The sequence below is a fragment of the Anarrhichthys ocellatus genome, unplaced genomic scaffold (genome assembly GCF_004355925.1).
Source record: "Anarrhichthys ocellatus isolate YVR2014 unplaced genomic scaffold, GSC_Weel_1.0 scaffold54, whole genome shotgun sequence".
NCBI classification, from domain to species: Eukaryota; Metazoa; Chordata; class Actinopteri; order Perciformes; family Anarhichadidae; genus Anarrhichthys; species Anarrhichthys ocellatus.
The window spans coordinates 1,566,436-1,586,917 of NW_022280084.1; the positions used below are offsets into that span (position 1 = coordinate 1,566,436).

General features: G+C 44.1%; 1 protein-coding gene across 4 annotated transcripts in view; it reads left to right on the plus strand.

The window, feature by feature from the left end:
- Positions 1-20,003, plus strand: part of LOC116396221 (enhancer of polycomb homolog 1-like) — a 26,323-nt gene extending 6,320 nt beyond the window's left edge. For 2 of the 4 annotated variants that reach the window (XM_031870687.1, XM_031870686.1), the window contains 13 exons: positions 6,438-6,597; positions 8,829-8,974; positions 9,097-9,303; positions 10,902-11,050; positions 11,143-11,290; positions 11,611-11,775; positions 11,930-12,019; positions 12,412-12,560; positions 12,685-13,106; positions 15,207-15,328; positions 15,406-15,544; positions 16,375-16,717; positions 17,496-20,003. In XM_031870687.1, coding sequence (XP_031726547.1) covers positions 6,498-6,597; positions 8,829-8,974; positions 9,097-9,303; positions 10,902-11,050; positions 11,143-11,290; positions 11,611-11,775; positions 11,930-12,019; positions 12,412-12,560; positions 12,685-13,106; positions 15,207-15,328; positions 15,406-15,544; positions 16,375-16,717; positions 17,496-17,568 — 2,253 coding nt within the window. In that variant the 5' untranslated portion in view covers positions 6,438-6,497 and the 3' untranslated portion in view covers positions 17,569-20,003. Of the gene's footprint in view, positions 1-6,437; positions 6,598-8,828; positions 8,975-9,096; positions 9,304-10,901; positions 11,051-11,142; positions 11,291-11,610; positions 11,776-11,929; positions 12,020-12,411; positions 12,561-12,684; positions 13,107-15,157; positions 15,545-16,374; positions 16,718-17,495 lie in introns of those variants that run through there. The other 2 variants (XM_031870689.1, XM_031870688.1) reach the window with 2 other exon arrangements.
- The last annotated feature ends 479 nt before the right edge of the window (positions 20,004-20,482 follow it).

Here is a 20,482-nt window from a genome sequence, read left to right on the forward strand (position 1 = left end):
CCCCCCCCCCCCCCCCCCCCACCGTCTAGTGTAAATCCTAGATGGGAGTATTGTTTTGAATCGTTGTGTTTTTGCATTATTGTACTTTAAAACCATCGCTCAGTCCAGCATGTGGTTTAGTAATTTACAGGCTGTGTGTGTGTGCGTGTGCGTGCGGCTTGACCGGAGAGCCGTCATCGCCGAAACTCCCTTCGGCACGTGCGGCTTGTTTGTTTTGGGCCCACTTTTGTCACTTTTGTCTCGTGTTTACATTTGGGTGAAAGTGAGGTCAGTGTCTGTGGCCCTGGTGGGAACCCACAGGGATGTGTTTGGGTTGCCTCTCTGCCAGACAGACACGGGCACTAACCGGGACACACGCGTGCGTGCACACACACATTTCTGGCAGCTCCGCCAGTGTGTCAGCAGTGTGTGACCTCGCTGGGTGGGAATGTGGGACACATGTCACCTGTCCAAAGTCTCTGCAGCATGTGTGCCGTGAAACTGAAAGTAACTTTTTTGTCAGCTGTGGGAAATAAACACCGGCTTCCAGACAGGATCTTGAATCTAACCCAACATTTATAGACGAGCCTCGGCTGGATAAGACTCTTTGGGATGGTCCCCGTTTGTGAGTAATCGGTTTCCCTTCATTGTTATGCAACAGTGGGCCCGGCCCGTGCTCAAGGTTTGAGGGGAAAAATACTAAACCATATTTTCTTATCTTGGTTTACCAGCAGTATTGTGTAATGGAAAAGTTTCTCAATTCACGCTCTGTAACTCTGTGCAGAGCTTAGCGCATTCTAGTGTGTGATGTTTGATTTTCATATCCCAGTCACACACCGCACGTTCAAAACCACCCGCTCCCACGCGGTGCATCCAAACCGCTCTGTAATACAACCACGCGTCCCTCGACGGCCTTTTTCCGACCGGTCCCTGCGGCGGTCCATCGTGTTAAGAGGCATTTACGGTGTCTGGGAAAACGTGGAGGAGGCTCTGGCTGCCTCAGCAGACTCGACAGTGATGGATGTGGTCATTTTAAAAGGCTATTTCTAGACTCTGTGTTTGTGTGTGCACCGGCTAATGCTCTGTATTCTGACTGTTCACCTCAATTTAAGTCTGTTTCATTCTCTGGCAAATAGCAGAAAGTAAACAAACACATTGCTTGATTAGATTTGACAGCCAACATGTTTTTTTGCTCGAGGCTGTTTGTGTCTAAGGTTTTTTTTCCCCCTCAGTTGTGGAGAGGTTTGAGGACGTTGATGCGTAAGTTTAGGGGTTTGCCGTGGGGAGTGATTTTGGTGGGAATGTGAGAGGAACATAAAGGTTATGCAAGCGTACTTGCACAGACTGGGGGGGGGGGGGGGGCACCACAGTAAATGCTGCACTTGTGTTAAGAGTGTCATATGGAGAAGCCTGAGGGAAGCACTGAGAGTAAAACGGCTTCGTCCTCAGAACAGATTGCCGGAGCTCACGACGCTATGAACATAAAGTACGAATCACTTGCCTCTGGTGTGACATGCTGTGTAGAATATTAACCTCGGGCACCAAACTCATGGTCCACATGGTGTTGATGAACACGGGGCTCTGGGACACAATATAAAGAGACGGATACAGAAAGTGTTAGATTGATGGTAGACTGAAGGTCACACGTCATAAAGTTTACTTTTCTGCTTCTCTGTTTTTATCAAAATAGGGTAAAAATCAAAATAGTTTTCATATTGTGACGTAATTATTATGATTGGAGAAACCGGCTGTTTGTCCGTGACCGGTAACAAACCGATTGGTCTCATATTTACGAATTTTTGGGGTTGCAAACGAGCACAATTATGTGACGCTTTATGCTTTATTACTTGATGCCACTGCAAGTCCAAAATAAGCTGTGGAGGAACAACCGTAAGACTTTTGGAACAACTAAATTAACCGCCTGAACCCCGAGTTGTTTCTCTCACTGTGACCTGCTCCTTTATAGAATAATATCATGAAGTAAGAGCTCAAAAAAACAATGGAACATTTTTCCATGTGCTGACAAGTATTACTGATTTTTTGCACTAATAGCATTTTTAAACCCTCTCCGCTCTGTGTTCAGCTGCCTGCAGTTCAGTCAAAGGTTCACAGAGTTTGTTACTGTTGGTCTCAGCCGAGTCACTCCTGGTTTCCCATGATGAGAAGCACAGAATTAATAATTATACAGGACCTGGTTAGTGCAAACTGTTGGTTTTGGATACAGCAAAGTGATTCTGATGAAATCACAATTTTAACCTTCAACTGTGTTGCTTTTCGTGACTGAAGCGTTTCTCACACATGATGTGTTTAAGGACTGTCGGAAAGTTGAAAATCTACCAATAATGTTTACTTTTACAGCGTCTGGCTATTTATAAATGGTGACATTTTGACAATTTCAATTCAGTAAAAATGAGTACTGGGTAAATTATAACGTAGTCATGGCGTGTTTTGATGTTAACTTGAATAAATACAATAGTTTAAAGATGTTTTCACACCAGCATAGAATAGATATTAGAGGGAATCCACCTGTTGAACGTTAACTCAAAGCAGCGAATAAAACGTATCACTGAAAACTACTGATGCCAAGATTAGTTTTCAACCAAAGCAAGTAATTAAATATAAATTCTACTTTCTGAGAAACGACACACTGATGAAACTCTGTGAAAACAGTTTGTCTTCATCATGTGGGACCAAGAGAAGCTTAACTTAAAACTAAAATCCAGCTGACTTCAAGAACTGACCTATAAAATCAGCTGACAGTAATGTCACAGTAATGCATATTGATCTATGAGGCCACTCAGTCAACCGGACCTTTGCCGAAAAGTTCCAGTTATAGAGTTGGCAATCTTCAAAAACGGACTGTCAACATACTGGTAGCTTGACAGCTGTTGGTACCAACAATGGCCGTGTTTTTGGTTTGCTGTCGTCATAAGAGGCCTGAGGGGACAGCTGTAGTCTTGTGGAGCTCGTGCTGATGGCTACTCTCATCAGAAAAGAGTCAGCAACTCTGGGATGTTTTCTTAGTTTGGATAATTATTTTTCTTACGAGCTTCTCACGATTATCAGCCCTTGGTTTAAATGCATATATTCTACTATTATCAGGACACGGTGCTACTATAGTGCTGGTCTGTTATAGTACCTTCTGAATTACGGTTTTAGAGTTGCTTGATGAATAAACGTATACAAATCTAGGTAATACATGAGCAGCTGCAGGTTTGATAGTCCCGACTGAAACACATCAAAGCCTTATACGCTGTATACTGTCCAGATCTATATGCCAACCCTATTGCATACAGTGGTATACTTCTGTATACATTATTAATCTGTGTGTTTAATTCCAGTTGTTGGATTAACAGGATGTTTGGCATCGGTGTGATGAGGGACCTTGATATTTGAGATTCAGACACTAGCTGTAGTGTCTCGCAGTAGAGCTGGTGGGCTTTGATGTGGGTGGATTGTATATTGTCGATATTAAGGCGATTTTAACTTACTTACTATTAGAACTAAAATGTAATCTTGAATCTGGTGGAGCGGCATGTCCGCCCACTGAGCCCTAATAATCGGCACAAGGGAATTTATAATCCTGAAGTACAAACCAGTTTACCGGTTTCCTTAAATCTGATGCCTCGTCTCTGTTCTCCATTGTCCTGCTCACCTAAGCTTTGCTCTGCGCTCCACTAATGTGTTTAACGTTATACATATAGCTGTTATAGTTTGTCATTATTACTGTCAAAGCTTTGATTCGAAGGTTTTCAAATGAAGCTTCGAAAGTAAAATAAGATTTTTTTTTTATTTTTTATTTTTTTACGTTTGTTATTGTTATATATATAATTTATGGTGCTGTTATATTGCAGCTAGACCGCCTGTTAATACAGGTGTGTGCCTTGCTGGTGTAAGTAGGGCAGAGTTTGTTTACCTCAGCAAAAATGTTTTAGAAACTCCAAGAAATATGGATTAAAGCAGTAAGTTTGTTCGATAAGAACATGTGAACTTGGAAATTAATACATGCACACTGTTTCTTTAAGTTATTAATACTTTGAATGCCAATATCAAACTATTCAGTACAGCCTCGTTATGGATATTAAAGATAATAACCTCATATTAAACGGACCATGCAGCTGTGATATTGTTGCAACAAGACTTTTGAAATGAAGCCTTTGTTTGAATTAAGGAGACATTGCTATTAAATGGATGAAACTACTCTTTTTATGAAAGTTTCATCAGGTAACTCATACTATATTTCTTGTATTTATTTGAGAGATGTGCCAAAAGCTCCATCAGATGTTGATCCTGAGCCCCTCCGTTGTCCTCTGGGGATCTTGTTGCCTGTCGGCGATGTCGAATCACCACGATATGAAAATAGAAACGATCCCCTGACCCTGAATTGAGTTTTTTGGGGAGTCGCAGGTTGAGGTGAACCTGACAAACTTCATGGAGTTAAGAATCAAATTCAGACTGAGCGTCGACTGCACATGTTGAATCCTAACGAAGCTCTTCTATGCTAGTTAATGTAGCATATCATCCTACAAGATATGCATGTTAGACTCACTTTTAGTGCTTGTTTTTGCAGTTGTTTTCTGTGGTTTTCTGTGTTGTTTTCAAAGTCATTCACATACTTTCTTTTTGACCCACTCACTGTGTCTAGCTCCCCCCCCCCCCTTCACTACTCCCCTGTGTCTCAACGGCCTCAGGAGAAACAATAAACACACCCCTCCTCCACCCGAGAGCTGCAGCACGCTGCCTTGTTGACAGACTGCCTGCCAGCGGCTCAGCGGCCAGCTCTAGGCCAAAGGCTGTACTACTACTACTACTACGATCACACGAGCTGCCCGCCAGCAAACCAGTTAGTCAGCCAGACATGCAGCCTGTCTGCCTGCCTGCCTGCCTGCCTTCCGGCACATTACCCGTCAACCGGCCTGGCAGCTCTCGTCACACTTGTGGCGGGTAAATGAGGCCGATATGAGTTTAGCAGGCTTAATATTGTGTTGCAATGTTGTGATCGGATTAGTTTATTGGATGGATTTGTTTGTTGCAGCCCTTTTTGTAAAGATTTGGCTTTTGCTTTTTTAAAGGACCAACAGCTGGGTCCATTATTTTCTAAATCTCTTATTGTGGATATTGAGACGGCAAAATGAAAGTCAAACAGGTTGTTGTTTAGCTCTCGGGACGAGTTCCAAGATGACGGTTGCCAGTGTTTCTGGTAGAAAGAGAGAGAAATGTACTCTGCAGCAGTTTCTGTTGACTTCTGTAGGGATTTCTGATAAAATCATCAGCTGTTTAATGCGTCAAAATCATTTACTCATTCATAGCTGTCTTTTAGCTGACGAGTGACGTCCAATCATATCTATGCAGGTCTACAGCATATCCTCATCAATACCGGATTATTGAAGCTGTCGATATGTTGGAGTTTAAAAGTCAAATAATGACATATCGACCAATCGTGAGTTCTTTTTAACAAACTCGTAACATAAACAAACACCTTTTTGTTCCCATTTAGATTACTTCTGTTCTTTCTTAGATTGTGACCCAGAGACATACCAAGCAAGGCGGTTTACAGTTGGAGAAAAATACATTTGTTAGTGCTCTTTGATTGACAAACTATGTGACGGCAACGCTGGTATTGTTATTGTCTGTGTCTTATAAGTCAAAATGTGGTCATTGAGACACCTGTTGGAAGTGGATGTTTGAGGATGGTACTCGGACCAGCAACGCCGCCCGACTAACGCCCTTGCTTGATTTGCATGTTGTGAGATGGTCTCTAGTTTCCGTGCTGTAGGTTGTGGAGACTTGGCAGACGTGTAAGCGCTGAACAATTTACTAGCCTGGATGATCTGTGTCATTCTGCTGCTTGGATTCTTCGAGATGCTTTTATAGTTTATTCCTTTAGTGCAAGTGTGTCTGAATCAAACTGTAGACCACCACACCATGTCACACCGGCTCTAAGCTCTTCTTATTGCCCTCATATTGGTTCCAGATTTAGTTCTATAATTGGTAGCTGTGAGGCACCAACTAGCATCCTTTTTATGGAGGATGTTATCTTTTTGAAGTAATTATGTTTTGAAGTAATGTTTGTCACCAGAATGAGAATGGCCGGTCCACCTTAAAGGGACAGCCCACCCCAAAGTGAGCCTGAGCCAAAGTTAGCTTTCACTGCGCTGCTGCGTCCTCAGCTGTAACATGTGGTCACCTATATGACCAACGCATGAGAGGGCTGAAGGTGATGTGCAGGTTGTGGGTGGCAGACTGGAAGAAAATCATGTGGCTCTAAACTGCTTTTGTAGTTGGAAGAAGACTAAACTTTAAATACTCCAGAACACGTTCTGTAACATTGTATTCACCACTCGTAGTTTCCGTGTTTCTACAGTCACCATTTCTAAATCTTCTGTAAAAACCACCCAGGCTAAACGTAGACACTCAGTGGTTCAGGTGTCTAACCCCTCCGTCTTTTGTCTCTGCAGGAACACCATCTCCAGCGGGCCATCTCGGCGCAGCAGGTGTACGGCGAGAAGCGAGACAACATGGTCATCCCGGTGCCCGAGGCGGAGAGCGACATCACCTATTACGAATCCCTCTACCCCGGGGAGTTCAAGATGCCAAAGCAGCTCATTCACATACAGCGTGAGTGGGCTTCTCTGATAACCAATCTGTGACGCTGAAAGAGGAGAGGATGAGCTCCATGCAACAGATTAGGAACCTCGGTCGTTTCCTTAGGTCGTATTAGTGGTTCCTTCAGTTATTTTGAATGCATTAAGGGACACGTTGATCAAAACGATCATTCACAACGAGGCGAATATTCCACATTAGTGTGTTTTATTTGTAAACATCATTATACTCTTATCATTTCAGTAGATTAAGTTTTGGACTATAAAGCAGAGTATAAAGAGTTTTCAACACTCTTGTGACTGAAAGAAGAATGTGGCTATTTCCTGGTGTTGTGTTTGTATTAAACTCACGAACACACAGGTACTAAATGTTTTATTCGCGTTTTATTCAGTCAGACGTGTTTATGAGCTTTCACTGAGTGCTTAGAGTTGGTGAGATCGTTCAGTAATGATATCTAAGAACATTAGTTGGCTAGATTGCTTAGTTCAGTAACCACGTCTGTGTCACAAGAGGTTGTCGTGATTGTTTCTCAAAGGAAAGCAATTTACTGTACCCGACGTGCACACGGACCCCGTTATCAGTCGGAGGCTGAAATGACAAATGTTTTGTTCTGTCAAATCGCTGTCGGACTAATTTCAAGGTTTCCTCGGAGGTCTAGACGGTCTGAGACGTGTAGAAAATATAGCGCTTGTTCAAACAGCTGTCTTTTTGTCTCGGTGTGAGTGTGCACTTAACGCAGCTGCACATTTGCCGTCATTTCATAAGGTGAGAGTTGACAAATGCAGCACAGAATCAAGTTTCTGCAGAAAGAAAATTGAGATAGAAAATGGGAAAACTTTTCCAAAATTCGCCAGCTTTAAGATGAAGCAGCGAATACTCCGGTCTGCACATTGTTTTGCTCTCTGATTGAGAGCACAGCAGCTGTGCGTGTCTGATTTAGAAGCTGGTTTCATTTGATTTCAGCAATGTTTTCATGTGGCAATTATTTATTCCAGGTAAGTGTGAGAACATTAGTCCCGTGTAGTCTGATGAATATATTCCATCGTTCCTCAGAAAGGACCTGCATCAGGTTTCTCATGTTTTTGTCTGGGATGCTGCAGGTCACAGTTTGCTGAGTGACTCAGACAAATACTTTGTGTAAAAACCAAACGGTGGCGTCTGACCTGCAACAGTCTATAAATATAACTCGTTATGTCCCTCTGAACATGAACCTCTGCTTATCGTCAGCGTTTCATTGCATTAGTTTACATCTTCATTCAGCAATATAGAAAAACTTTATTAATCCTGAGTTTCTCTCGGCTGCTGCAGCTGTTTTTTTAGTTAATTTTTAAAGCATTTGTGCAGTTTGTAATATGGTGCAGTGTTTAAATCACTGGGTTCAGGCTGCACATTAAGCTAATTAGAAATGCACATTTATTCTCTGTGTCTCATTGTGTGTAGTAGTGGGACAATCTGGTCAATATCTGTAAGTTTATGTTTAAATCTTACTCCTAGATTTGTTTCGTTTAGTTGTGTAGGACGGGGTTTGATGGATTGTGGTCTTCGGTACACAGCAGTGTTAAGAACTGTCATTAAAAGACTTAAATGATGATGAATTGTAGATGTGGACTGCTGTGGTGGGCTCAGTGGTGAGTAGAGAGGATGTATTGTCTCTCTTTGCACATCGGTTATGTGACACTGAAAACATGTTATGTATATCTGACATAAAAGAGTCGGTAACTGTCGGTATGAGAAGGAACCATCTTTTTATCTTTTAAAATCCAAATGTCTTGTTAAATCATGACAGTGAATTGTGAGTTTTATGAGATTCACTGTCGGCTGCACACAGACGTAAAAGTTAAAGTTCATAGAAAGTTAGTTTTTGATATATTTCTGCGTTGTAACGCTGCCTTCAGTCATTACCAGACCAATTAGGCCGACTTCGGCTCCACAGCACAGAGTGGAGAGGTCCCGTCACTTTGGATCACAGGATGAGCTCAACACCAAAATGGTCGATTTTTAAGAAGTTCAAAGTGAACACGAGGGCGGTTGCACCAAATGCTTTCCTGAGTATGGAGATTACAAAAGTGGAATTTAAGAAACGGGCCAGTGTGGCATTGCATTTTAAGAACACAGACACGTGCTTGAGTTATTTTATTCTTTATAATCAGATTACAACCTTAGGTTTTGCATTGGTCACAGATCTGCAGTGTTTCATAGCCCGTAGACTCCTCCTCATCCTTCCTCGTTTCCTTTCCTCGCTGCAGCTTTCAGCTTGGACACAGAGCAGCCCGACTACGACCTCGACTCGGAAGACGATGCGTTTGTCAACAAGCTGAAGAAGAAGATGGAGATCAGCTTCCTGCAGTTTGAGGAGATGATTGACCGGCTGGAGAAAGGCAGTGGACAGCAGGTCGGTGTGCTGGTAGCACAAGTTTGAACCCATTTATGGCAACATGCGGTACAGTGTTGGAATAGCGGATCAGTCAGTTATTCATCACAAATGTAACTCGCGTCTGTATCTTCTTCTTCCAGGCGGTGAGCCTTCCGGAGGCCAAACTGCTGCTGAAGGAGGACGACGAGCTCATCAAGGAGGTCTTCGACTACTGGAGCCGCAAGAGGAAAACCAGCCGGGCCAACTGTCTCCTCCCCAACGTCAAGCATGAGAAGCGGGACGGCTCCAGCACCAGCGATCCCTACGTGGCCTTCCGACGGCGCACCGAGAAGATGCAGACCAGGAAGGTGGGTAGTGTTTACGCTCAGGGTCTTTATGGGCAGTCTGTGATCGTCGTGTTGGTGGTTGGATTCGTTTTGTTTCAGGCTGAAATGTCTCTCGTTAGGCGTTGCATTGTGCAGCAGGACGTGTTATTAGTGACCACATCTGTGGAGGGAATAATGCGTTTTTAAAAACCTTTGTTCCTGGAAATATTTCCCCGTGTTTGACGGGCTTCCTCTCTCAGTGATAACATTCTGCTGTGTCACCGTCTTTTGTGAAGCTGGATCCGGTTTTGACGTGTTGTAAACGCCTCACAGGCCTCACCCGTGAAGTACACGACTATGTTGATTGTGTTCTCAGTCACTGAACCCAACGGGCTGACAAAAGAGGAATGCTGTCAGACACCACAACCACGTTCAATCCCAGCTTCACTGAGAGCGTATTGTGTCAGCACAGCTCTCATTAATGCTGTCGGTCTTGACAATAACTGAAAAGCAGATATGTTTCCCTATTTGTCTGCTCAACGAGCTTCTCTGTGAGATGGTGATTGATTAACTTATGGTTCATTGAGAAACACACTGAAGTCCCTGACGTCAGTCACTTAACAGACCATGACTTCAGATAACAAATACTCTCTCCCAACTAGGGTTGGGTGACATGATGTATAATCAGTGACGGTACAGTTTCCACCGCGGTGTTAATGCTCACGTGGTGTTGAGATATCACAAATCTGTTTACTTTGCAAGGTAACGTGATCTTGGGCAGTAATCACTCTGTAAATGCAGAGCAAGAGGAGGCATCTCAACCAGCACAATATAAGAGCATTGGTCACATTGCACTGCATCAAGTCGGGCTGCTATTTATTTGCACCTGTTAATCCTCAGACCTGTAACGGTGATCGTTTCTTCCACTTTTACTTTTAGTGTTGACTTATGTGAGGCAGTTGTTCTTGTTTGTATGATTGTTCCAAATGCAAGACGATCAATTGTGAGAAAGTACAGTTATTTAAAACAATTTAACTGAACTTACAGTTAATTCACTGTATTACTGTAAATACAAAGGTGGATATTACGACATCACCGCTTACACATTACTATATTCACTGTACAACTGTGATAGGTTTTGTCCATATCACCATCCTTGCTAATTAACCAGATAGTTTTATATTTCAAGAGGTGCAACGTTTCTCAAACTATTACTTTAATGTGGAGTCTTCTTAAATAAGTGTTACTACACTGCTGAACACTGACTGCTCTCTTCTGAAGGGTGTTTATGCCACCAAGTGGTCATTTGAAGAACTTTGGCCTCGGTGTTAACTTTGTGATCTTAATAAGCTGCTTGCTTTCATTCAAACAAATGTTACAAACCTGCCAGGTGTTAATTTTCACATTTGAAGCACATAAATTAACATGTAATATATTTAAATGAATAAGAAATGCAAACTTCATAAGTATTATAATAACTGCCGGTTTTCTGAGGCTCACAGCATTAGATGAAGTGATTTTTTTATTTTTTTTTTATTTTTTATTATTTTTTTTACATTTTACATCTAATCCTCATGGCTTAAACATGGCCTGTTCTTCTTCAGTATTGCTTACATCCATTTTCCTCCTTCACCACTCAGAACCGTAAGAACGACGAGGCGTCCTACGAGAAGATGCTGAAGCTGCGCAGGGATCTCAGCCGAGCTGTCACCATCCTGGAGATGATCAAGAGGAGGGAGAAGAGCAAGAGAGAGCTGCTGCACCTCACACTGGAGATCTTTGAGAAGAGGTGAGCCTTTGAAACATGGAGACGGTTGATGAGCCTGAGTCTCTTGATTGGAGGAAAAACGACTAAACTAAATGTTTTTCTTTCTGTTGCAGAAACGTCATGTCGGACTACAGCGGGGAGGTCATGGCCGAGGTGTTGGCTGAGCGGGCGCTGGTGAGGCCGCAGATCATTCCCCTGGTCCCAGTCACGAACCAGTACCGACACCAGGACCACATGGACCTCAAGGACTACAAGTGCAAGGTGAGGCTCGGCTTTAACATCAGGGTTCTGACACTGGACTGTATACATTAGAGAGTGTTATTTATATTTGTATAAGAGGAGGACTCTTGTCAGTCACATTGTTGTATTTATGTATTTTTACTATTCCTCTCCTGGTGTCAGGCAAGTTCATGTGAATGTTCAGCCACTATAAACGGATGTTTCAGCTGACTTGTAATGCATTTTGAAATTGAATATTTAGAGAGATGTTTTCAACATTAATTATGGCCCGTCGTCTCTTTAACGGGTGCTTTTTAGGAGGTCCAAAGTCTTATGACTTATCTCTTCTTTCCCCCTTTTAGCCCGAGAAGACAGAAGTTCCCCGACAGAAGAGGAAGTACGAGAAGAAGCAGAAGGCGTTGCCTCTCTCGTCGGGCGCCCCCCACCATCCGGGTCCCGTCGTCTTCAACGCCAAGGACCTCAACCAGTACGACTTCCCGAGCTCGGACGACGAGCCCTTCTCCCAGGTACGAGCACCACTCCGTGCCTACCTGCACTCTGCCCTTTGTTGTCCTGATGAATCCACTCCAAATTGCGAAACGGCACAAGACAAGTGGGCGGGGCTTCAGTGTTATGAATTCTGCTCTTCCACTGACCTTTAAACCTCTTGTGTGTCCACAGCTGCACTCGGGCTCATCGGAAGCAGAGGAGGAGAACGACCCCGACGGTGCCTATGCCTTTCGCAGGAAGGCAGGCTGCCAGTACTACGCTGTGAGTACCGTGGTCATCCACACGACGTATTTAAACAGTTAATAAATAGCATGTCGGAGCTTTAATTTGACATGATGGTGGGTTTAAGGGGTCGTTATGTCCCAGCAGTGGTGCCCCGAGGCTGTAGATGCATTTAAATGCTCTTTACAGGCTCTGGTTATAACGGGAACAGTTATCTACGTTGAGTTGTTGTCTTATAAAATGCTGTGAAAGCTTGCAGGAGATATTAATTATTGTGGTTTATAGAACAGCAAAGTATTCAGAAGACAGATTTTAAGTTAATCTCAATATTGAAGGCATTTAGTTCACACTTTAGACTCAGATTTCGGATGTCAGAGATCCGAGGTTTTGTACGCAGACGGTGAGAATGAAACGAGTCTCTTTTGCTCCAGACTCGTCAGGACCGCGTGGGCAGCTGGCCGTGGTGCGGACCCTGGGACGACGGTTTGGCAGAAGCTCGTTTTCGCTACAGTCTCACCACGCTCACCGTGCCGCGGCACTGCCTCGGCATGGCTCGGCGACGCGTGGGACGAGGCGGCAGGTCTGTTCAATCCTCTGTATTTTTTCGATCACGTGCTCAACCTCGTTGAATATGTGGCTCATCGATGGCTTTTGAAATGCCAGACGAATGAGGCTAGTTACCCGACGCTCTCCTCCTCCCTCAGGGTGTTGCTGGACAGGGCCTTCACGGACCACGACAACGTTTTCCACGGACTGGACCCAGAAATGCTCGACCCGCCTCCTCCCCCCTCGCCGCCTCCTCCTCCCACAACTACTTCACGCTCGCCGGCCACCGACAAGTTTGCCAGAACCTCAGAAACAAATACCTCGGACAGAAGTTCCTCCTCTCGCAACTCCTCTCCCTCTTCCACGGACCTCAGTCAGATACTGTTGAATATAAAGTCGTGCCGATGGAGGCACTTTAGACCACGGACACTACCACTACACGAGCTGGACAACGCCCACCCGCTATTCAGGAAGTTGAGTCGAGGCCTGAAGCGACCGATCTCCTCCACCACAGCTGGAGGTCAGCCGTACGGCTCTCAGCGGCCGGTGAGGGTCGTCGCCGCACCCCCGCCCGTCGCCGGTAGGTGGACCGGCTGCCTTCCAACACACACATGTCGTCAGACCAACATCTCTCCTTTGATTAATTATGAATGTATACTGACAAGAACGGGACACAAACGCACCACTACGCACGACTTGTCTACCAATGCCAGCTTCCTAATCAGTTTTCACACGGATCCTTCTTCCTGTAGAAAGTAGTCCCAATGAAAACCGTTGATAAAGTCTAGTTGCTTTTGGGCATTTTTGACGTTAGAATAAGATTAAATTAAATCCCATTTCCTCCTGATTGTGTTGTCAAAACCCGAGCACATGAAACCAGAACTGTCCGTAGACACGATGCTGCTCTTGGTGTGTTTAGTTGACCTGACCCTGAACAGGTCTGCTCGTTCAGAGTCTTTAGTAACGCGGAACAATTTAGCAAAATCTTAAATTGTGACTATTTTGACTGATATTGAATTTGCAATATTATTCTCATTCTGATTTTCATTTAAAAAACATATCCAATTGGTGTGGTGTTTTGCAGGGAACTGTATCAAAAACATGTTTTGTTAAGTCGTTAATATGACGTGTAAGCCAGGACATCTCTGCAGCACGACTATTTATATTAATATGTGATTAAAAATGGTATTTTGACACGTTTCACCATGAACGGATGTTGCGCACTCTGCGATTTGAGAATTGCAGTAAGTCTATATTGCGATTAACAATCCTCAGCAACTGTCCATGAATCTATTCAGTATGCTCACCCGACACGTTCTCCTGTTTTACCTCGATCGAGGCGATCACGTTCTCCTCGTTTGCTGGGAGTGTCTTTAATTGCAGGACGAGTGTCGGTCATAACCCTCCAGCTGTGCTGTGAACGTTTTTTATTTACTGCGTATTTCATCTGGTGCAGCCGTCGCTTTGCATTCACAGCGCGCCCCCTCCCAGTCCACAAGGTGTCAGTTAGAACTGTGGTTTGATAAATGCATTCATGAGATGCAGAGGACTCGGTGTGTGGACGAAGAGGCGCGCAGCGCTGAATACAAAGTAAATGCCACAGCTCCCCGGCGGCTTCACTGTGAGGGCATCGATGTCGGCTACAAGCACTTCACAGGAGATGTTTTATGTTTTTGATGTGGATGAAAACAACCGCGTATTGATGGAATATTTGCCGGCACCATAAAAGAAACCGAAGGACGCCGTTGTAATGAAGAGCTTTTTGAGAGAAACTACAGCAGCGGTTAAGTCTGCGTCGTAAGCGCTTCTGAATCAATAAGTTGAGTGTTTTGATTAAAACGAGACGGTGGCAGATTAAATGAAAGAAGCATGAAGGGTGTTCCAGATGGAGCCAGAGGACGAGCTGTGACTTTCAGATGAGGATGATGAGTCCTGGATGCTGTGAAGTGGAGAACTGAAAGAATACAATCTATATTTTACTGAAGCACAAGGCCACGTTAATACCTAGAGATGTGTGAATAGGACTTCATAATCAATAGAAAGCCAGCAAAGAGAGACTCCCACGCAGAGTAGAATCTCCACAGCAGGTTCATTATGAAACCACGGGGTGCTGTAGTTGAAATCATTGAAACCAGTGGATGTTTGGATTGTCAGGAAAGGAACACAAAGTCGACTCTGAATCGTACAGACCTACAGGGGAGTACGAGACACTGGTTGCACAATGAAATGTGGCTTCATTCACTAAAAAAATATTCATGACCAGATTTATATTGCATTATTACCCCCCAAGAGAGAAACCGTGGCCTCAAACAACATCGTACATCAGTGCTGAGTTTCACACAGAGCTGGTGCTGAGTTAGAAGAAGCTACAGGAGGTGTGGCCGAGGACTTGAATCGCTCGTCCTGTTTCAGAGCCACAGATGGTTTTATTGATCTGATCCTTCACCACGAGACCGCCGTGTTTCTGAGCCCAAGAGTTGTTTCCAAAAGTAGTCGGGTACTTGAGAATAATTAATTTTATTCAAACACAGCACATAAGAGGCGGTTGCATCTCTAAATCACACACGCACACTGTCTCTGCAACAATTCATAGATTTGTCTCTGAGTCTTCTGTGAAACATGTTTTAAAAGTGTGACTCTGATTTCCAGATGCGTAACAGACTCTTTGTGTGTCCCTCAGCTTTCACAGCTGAACAGTACCAGCAGCATCAGGAGCAGCTGGCCCTGATGCAGAAACAGCAGCTGGAGCAGATCCAGCTGCAACAGCAAGCCAACAGCACCACCACTACAAACAGCACAAAGGTCGGTTCTGGTCGTTTTGCCCTCAGTTCTGTCTCCTCTCAGAAGACGGACTTTAACATTCTTCTTCTCTACCACAGGGCCCAGCGAATACGTTGGACCAGGCCGGTGCTCAGTTCGCCGCCTCGGCCCTCGTCACCGCCGACAAGCTGCTGGCTCTCAAAACCAAGGAGGAGCTAGCCCTGGGAGCCGGAGTCAATGGCGTCCTCTCCCCCTCAGGTACGACGACGCACTTCAGCTTCGAAAAGGGAGGCTCTCACTCGATGACGAGAACCTTTTGTCTTCTGTGAATAAAGTGACTTCTTGTTGTTGACAGAGGGTCACACTCAACGACAACAACAATTATAATAATAATTGTTGTGAGAATGATGGGAGCTCCACAATATGCCGTCACAATAACGGCTGGAGTAATTATCCTCATTATATTTAATAATGGTCTTTATTTCTCACGAAAGTGTTAAGTTTGAGATTATTTGTAACGACGAAAATAGTTGTTGTTTTTTAATAATGCAACCGCAGAGTAGTAGAAAAACTAAAAGCAATTAAAATGTAAAGTGCACTTCACCAAAGTGTTGCATTACGGTGACACTGAACAGACAAAGCAAACAATGAGAGTCCTAAAAACCCATAATGCATTGCACTGATAACAGCACGAAGCAGACCGAACCAAACCTGCAGCGCTGAACTCCACAAACCACCAGCGACGGCGAGATAACGGAAAAAAGTGACACAATTTCATTTCCATTTGAGATTATTCTGCAGATGAAGAAGGACCACGGATCCTCTTTAAAAAGATAAAACTTAGATGATCATTATTTGTTCGAATAGCTACTTTTTCTTTGTGATTCTGGTGAAAAGGAATAAATCCAGCTCTTAAAACGACCTTCTGCCTCGCAGGAGGTCGTTTAATACTGTTATACACATTTATAAAGTTGGTGCATATTCAGTACTTCAGGTTTACAAAATACCTAACAAAGAACAGTTGATAATGCAAACCTTCCATCTCTAAACCCCATCCCCCCCCCCCCCCGGCCTCTTTTGACCCCCAGGTGTCTACAAGGGCTTGCACCTCTCGAGCACAGCGTCCCCCTCCCTGGCTCCACCCACCTCCACCCCGACACCCGCCTTGCTCCACCCCTGCACCACCAGTAACAACAACGGCACCGCCCACACAACCACCACTAACGCCGCCGCCACTCAGGTCCTGCTGGGAAACAACAACAGCCTCCGTCTGGGTGTTCCCACGGGCAAGCGCGTCCACGCCCCCCGGACGCTGAGCGCCGCCATGTCGACATCTGCCTTAAAGCTCGCCCACGCGGCCACCGCAACCGCCAACTGTCAGAAACCCAAGAACGCCACGCCCTCGGCCTCGCCGCTGGACAAAGTGCCCAGGTGAGAGAAACGGGCGACCAGAGTGTGGACGTTGAAGGGTGACGTGTCTGGATGAATGTCTTGAGCTCTATATCGAGCTGCTGGAGATACTCCAAAAACAAGAGAGGCTGTTTTAAGCCTTTGATTAGATTATGAAAGAATGTTTATTCTTTCTTTTTATTGTTATTGGAGAAAAGGCCTTATACCTGTAGACAAAAGAGTAAAATGTGTCTAAAGTTCTATTCCACTGCAGGAACTTGAGGAAATGTAACGTTAGTCACGTGTTCTCCTTGTGCCAAATTGTTTGAGAACTTAATTTCAGACACCGCTCACTGAAAGAAGTTCCCGGTACTTTTTTCTAAGGAACTGCTGGCAGCGCTGTTGATGTTATGAACTGGTTTACCACCATCAACAAAGACAGAATACAAACAGTAAATCATCTACCCAACAGATGACACCGTTCAGCTTCATTTAAGGGAAGTACACGGTTCCAGGACGGTCTGTAAGAGCCAAAGAGACAGACAATGAGTTTAAAGCAAAAAGCACAGATGTTCCATGTACAGCCATTCAAACAGTAAGCAGACAACGGTATAAGTAATGGCTGCACAATGAACGAGTAGTGGAAAGGACCTCTTTAATGCAGAACATCCAAACCCCTCACACGGTTCTCCAGAGTTCCGGTTACGAGACGCTCCAGATCAAGTCCCTGCAGTGGGAAACGCTGAAGCTACTTTACTGAAACCTCTTTCACTACTTTACAGCTGACCGTGTGTCTTTCTGTCTTCTTCTTGTCCCTCAGGGAGAACCACGAACAAGACAAGCCAGCACTGAACAGTCTATCAGAGAACACAGTGGCCATGGAGGTCACGTAGCCTCCCGTACGCAGCACGAGGGGGGGGGGTGCCTCCATCGTTTTTGTTTTAAGGTGCTATGCATCGTCCGTTAGTGGTGACGGAACGAGCACAGCAAAGGCTTCTGGGACTTAATTGCAATGCTCGTCTCGTACAAATTTATTATTTCCTCCCCCTCTCAACCCATTTCCCTATTTGTTACCGTTAATAAGAGATTGTATGTAAATTCTTAATATGGCAATTATATGTACAGTACTGCATATTTGTAATACCCCCCCCCACACTCTCCTTGTTCTTGTATATAACATTACTTGAATACAGAATTGTTCATTTGTGATGTTTTGCACTCGAGATATTGAAAAACAAAAACGACACAAAAAAAAAAATCAAAATTAAAAAGAGAGAACGAGATGAACTGGTGAAGTGTGAGCGTTGAACCACGGTGATGTCATCATCGGAGCTGCTGTCGCATCTATTTATTGTGCCGTGTTTACAAAAAGCTTTCTTTATTTCTACGTTCATGTTTCGTTTAAATCCGTTTTTTCTTTCTTTTTTTTTTTATACACTGTCACCGGTTCCCCGTGCTGTAGTCGGTGTTTAGAGAGATTCTTACAAAAGAAAAAGAAAAGGCACAACTCTGTATTTCTTTTTGTATGTTGTGAACATGGCCGTGAGCTCGTCGGGCGTCGTGTTGAGTCCGTGGAGACGTGCGTTCACACAGATGGAGGCGGTAGAAGAAGAAGACGTCGGGTGTGGATCTGTTTGTCGGTTAATCTGTTTCCACAAAGCTCTTCCACACGTTTAATATTCCTGAGACGAGTGACAAAACAACGGGGACGATGACGACTCTTACCCAGAAGACCTTGCTGCTTCTGACTCATCTAAGCACTATATGATTTACTTTATTGGTTGATGCTGCTTTTGTTTGATTTTCTCAAAGATACCCCCCCCTATCATTTTTAAAAATATATTTTTGTATCTGTAAATTGTCCTCACAAAGAGACTTCATTCTTTTGTTACTTGTTGATCTTTAAAAAACAACGAAGGGAGTATAAAAAAAATGCAGTAACTGACATCATTCCAGCTTCTACATAAAAGGAAGAAAACATTAACCGAGAAAAAGAAGGAACGGTTTTCTCTACTTTTTAAGAACTCTCCAGAAGGCTGAAAGGCCTCTCACTCATCGGGTGCCTTCATTTGGGGGAAAAACAAGAAAAAACCTTTAAAAAAAAAAGTCTCTTCTGTGAAGAGTTTGGTACTGAACAAGGCTACTTGTAGTTTTTCTTTGTCTGTACCACAGTCCCAATGCCCGCTCCAATGGCCCCGTTGATTCATGAGCTTTTGTTTTTGTAGACCCTTCACACACACACACACACACACACGGGAAGAATCCTCTTGAATTGTCATGAAATAAAAATCCAGGGCATTATGTTCGCAGCAGCATGTCTCGTCTTTCTTAATGTCCTGAAGGGAACCAGCTCAGCCTGCTGGGTCTCTGAGGGAAGAACCGCCGACCAAACCCCGTGAAACGCGTTGGCTGTCAGCCATACGTTGTTTCGTGTGCGTCTGTTCGGGTAACGAAGGCCGTGAAGGCAGCGCGTGAGCAGGAAAGATCCTTTTAAAAATGGCGGAGGTGGCTCGTTATTTTTGGGTAATTCAGCTCTCAAGAAGTCCCGACGTTTAACGGGATCGTTCTGATTTTTATGGTGTGAATTTTACCGAACTAACCGGCGTAGGCAGCGCTGCACCAGCAGACCACATGTTTCTGCAAACTGTTTTTGTCAAAGGCTTTGAAGACGGCGTAGTTGACCTCTTCATTTCACCGTCAGAAGCTCTCTGACAGGAGGTGAAAATATTCTAAATACATAACGTACTTAAACTGATATGGAGTTACTTTTTGTAGGTAAAACACTAATCAACCCCACTTAAAAATACTATATGTTATTAACTTGTGTAAACCACAGAGCTTTTTCCAGGCATCTAACCAAAAACCCATTAAATGTATATAACTTCAAGATGAGGAAACTAGAAGTGCAAGAAGTGCTGACTCGCTTCTTTTAGGACTAAATCCTGCTGCACTTTGTTTTCCCTCAAGATAGAATACACGAGGCCTTCCTGTTTACTGCAGTTTGACTTGAATGTCTCCAGATGTAACGCACACACACACTCTGTGATGTTGCCTCCTTTCAATGATTATGTTGCTGACGCTGTAACACGCTGTTTCATTGCCTTAACCTGGTGATAGTTGGCAACAAACTGGGCTCTGTTTTAAGCCGTGTAGGCGTCTTTAATGTGCATAAATTCATCAGAGGGTTTAGTGATTGTAGGTCAATGAGATCAATGAAACAAGTCTTGTTTTCTGAAATGCTCGTTTCGCCATCGAGCTGATTCAGTACTTTAACGAGTGCACTGGCTCCAGCTTGCATTGCACGCTGCTGCATTGCAGTAGTCGGCTATTAAAGCATGAAAGTGTAATAAAAACATGAATTTATTGTGAAAGAAAAGGCCGGTCACGACCACTGTAGCTGTTCACCCGCGACTCGTATTCATAGAAGTACACACTAAACAGTGGACGGATAAGAGACGACATTTAAATGCAAATTCTGCTTCTCCGGTTGGAGGAGAAAGAGGAAAGTCACGATAAGAGCTGGAAAATAAATGAGCAGACTGCAGCCGACTCCCAGGAGGAGAGACTGTGTTCAGCGTGCGTCAGACGAGATCGTGTTTGGATCTGTTACTGGAATAACATTCCGAAAAGATAGAAAAGGAAATGTTGTCGCTGTCGGGACAAGTTTGTGTTTAATAGACTGAAAGCAGTGAGTCTGTCTGCAGCTTTGACGCAGTGTTGCACAGTAAGAGGTTCATACACATTAATGCAGAGACATTATAAAATACTGACGAAAGTAGTCGAGAGGTTTCACACTGAAAATAAGTT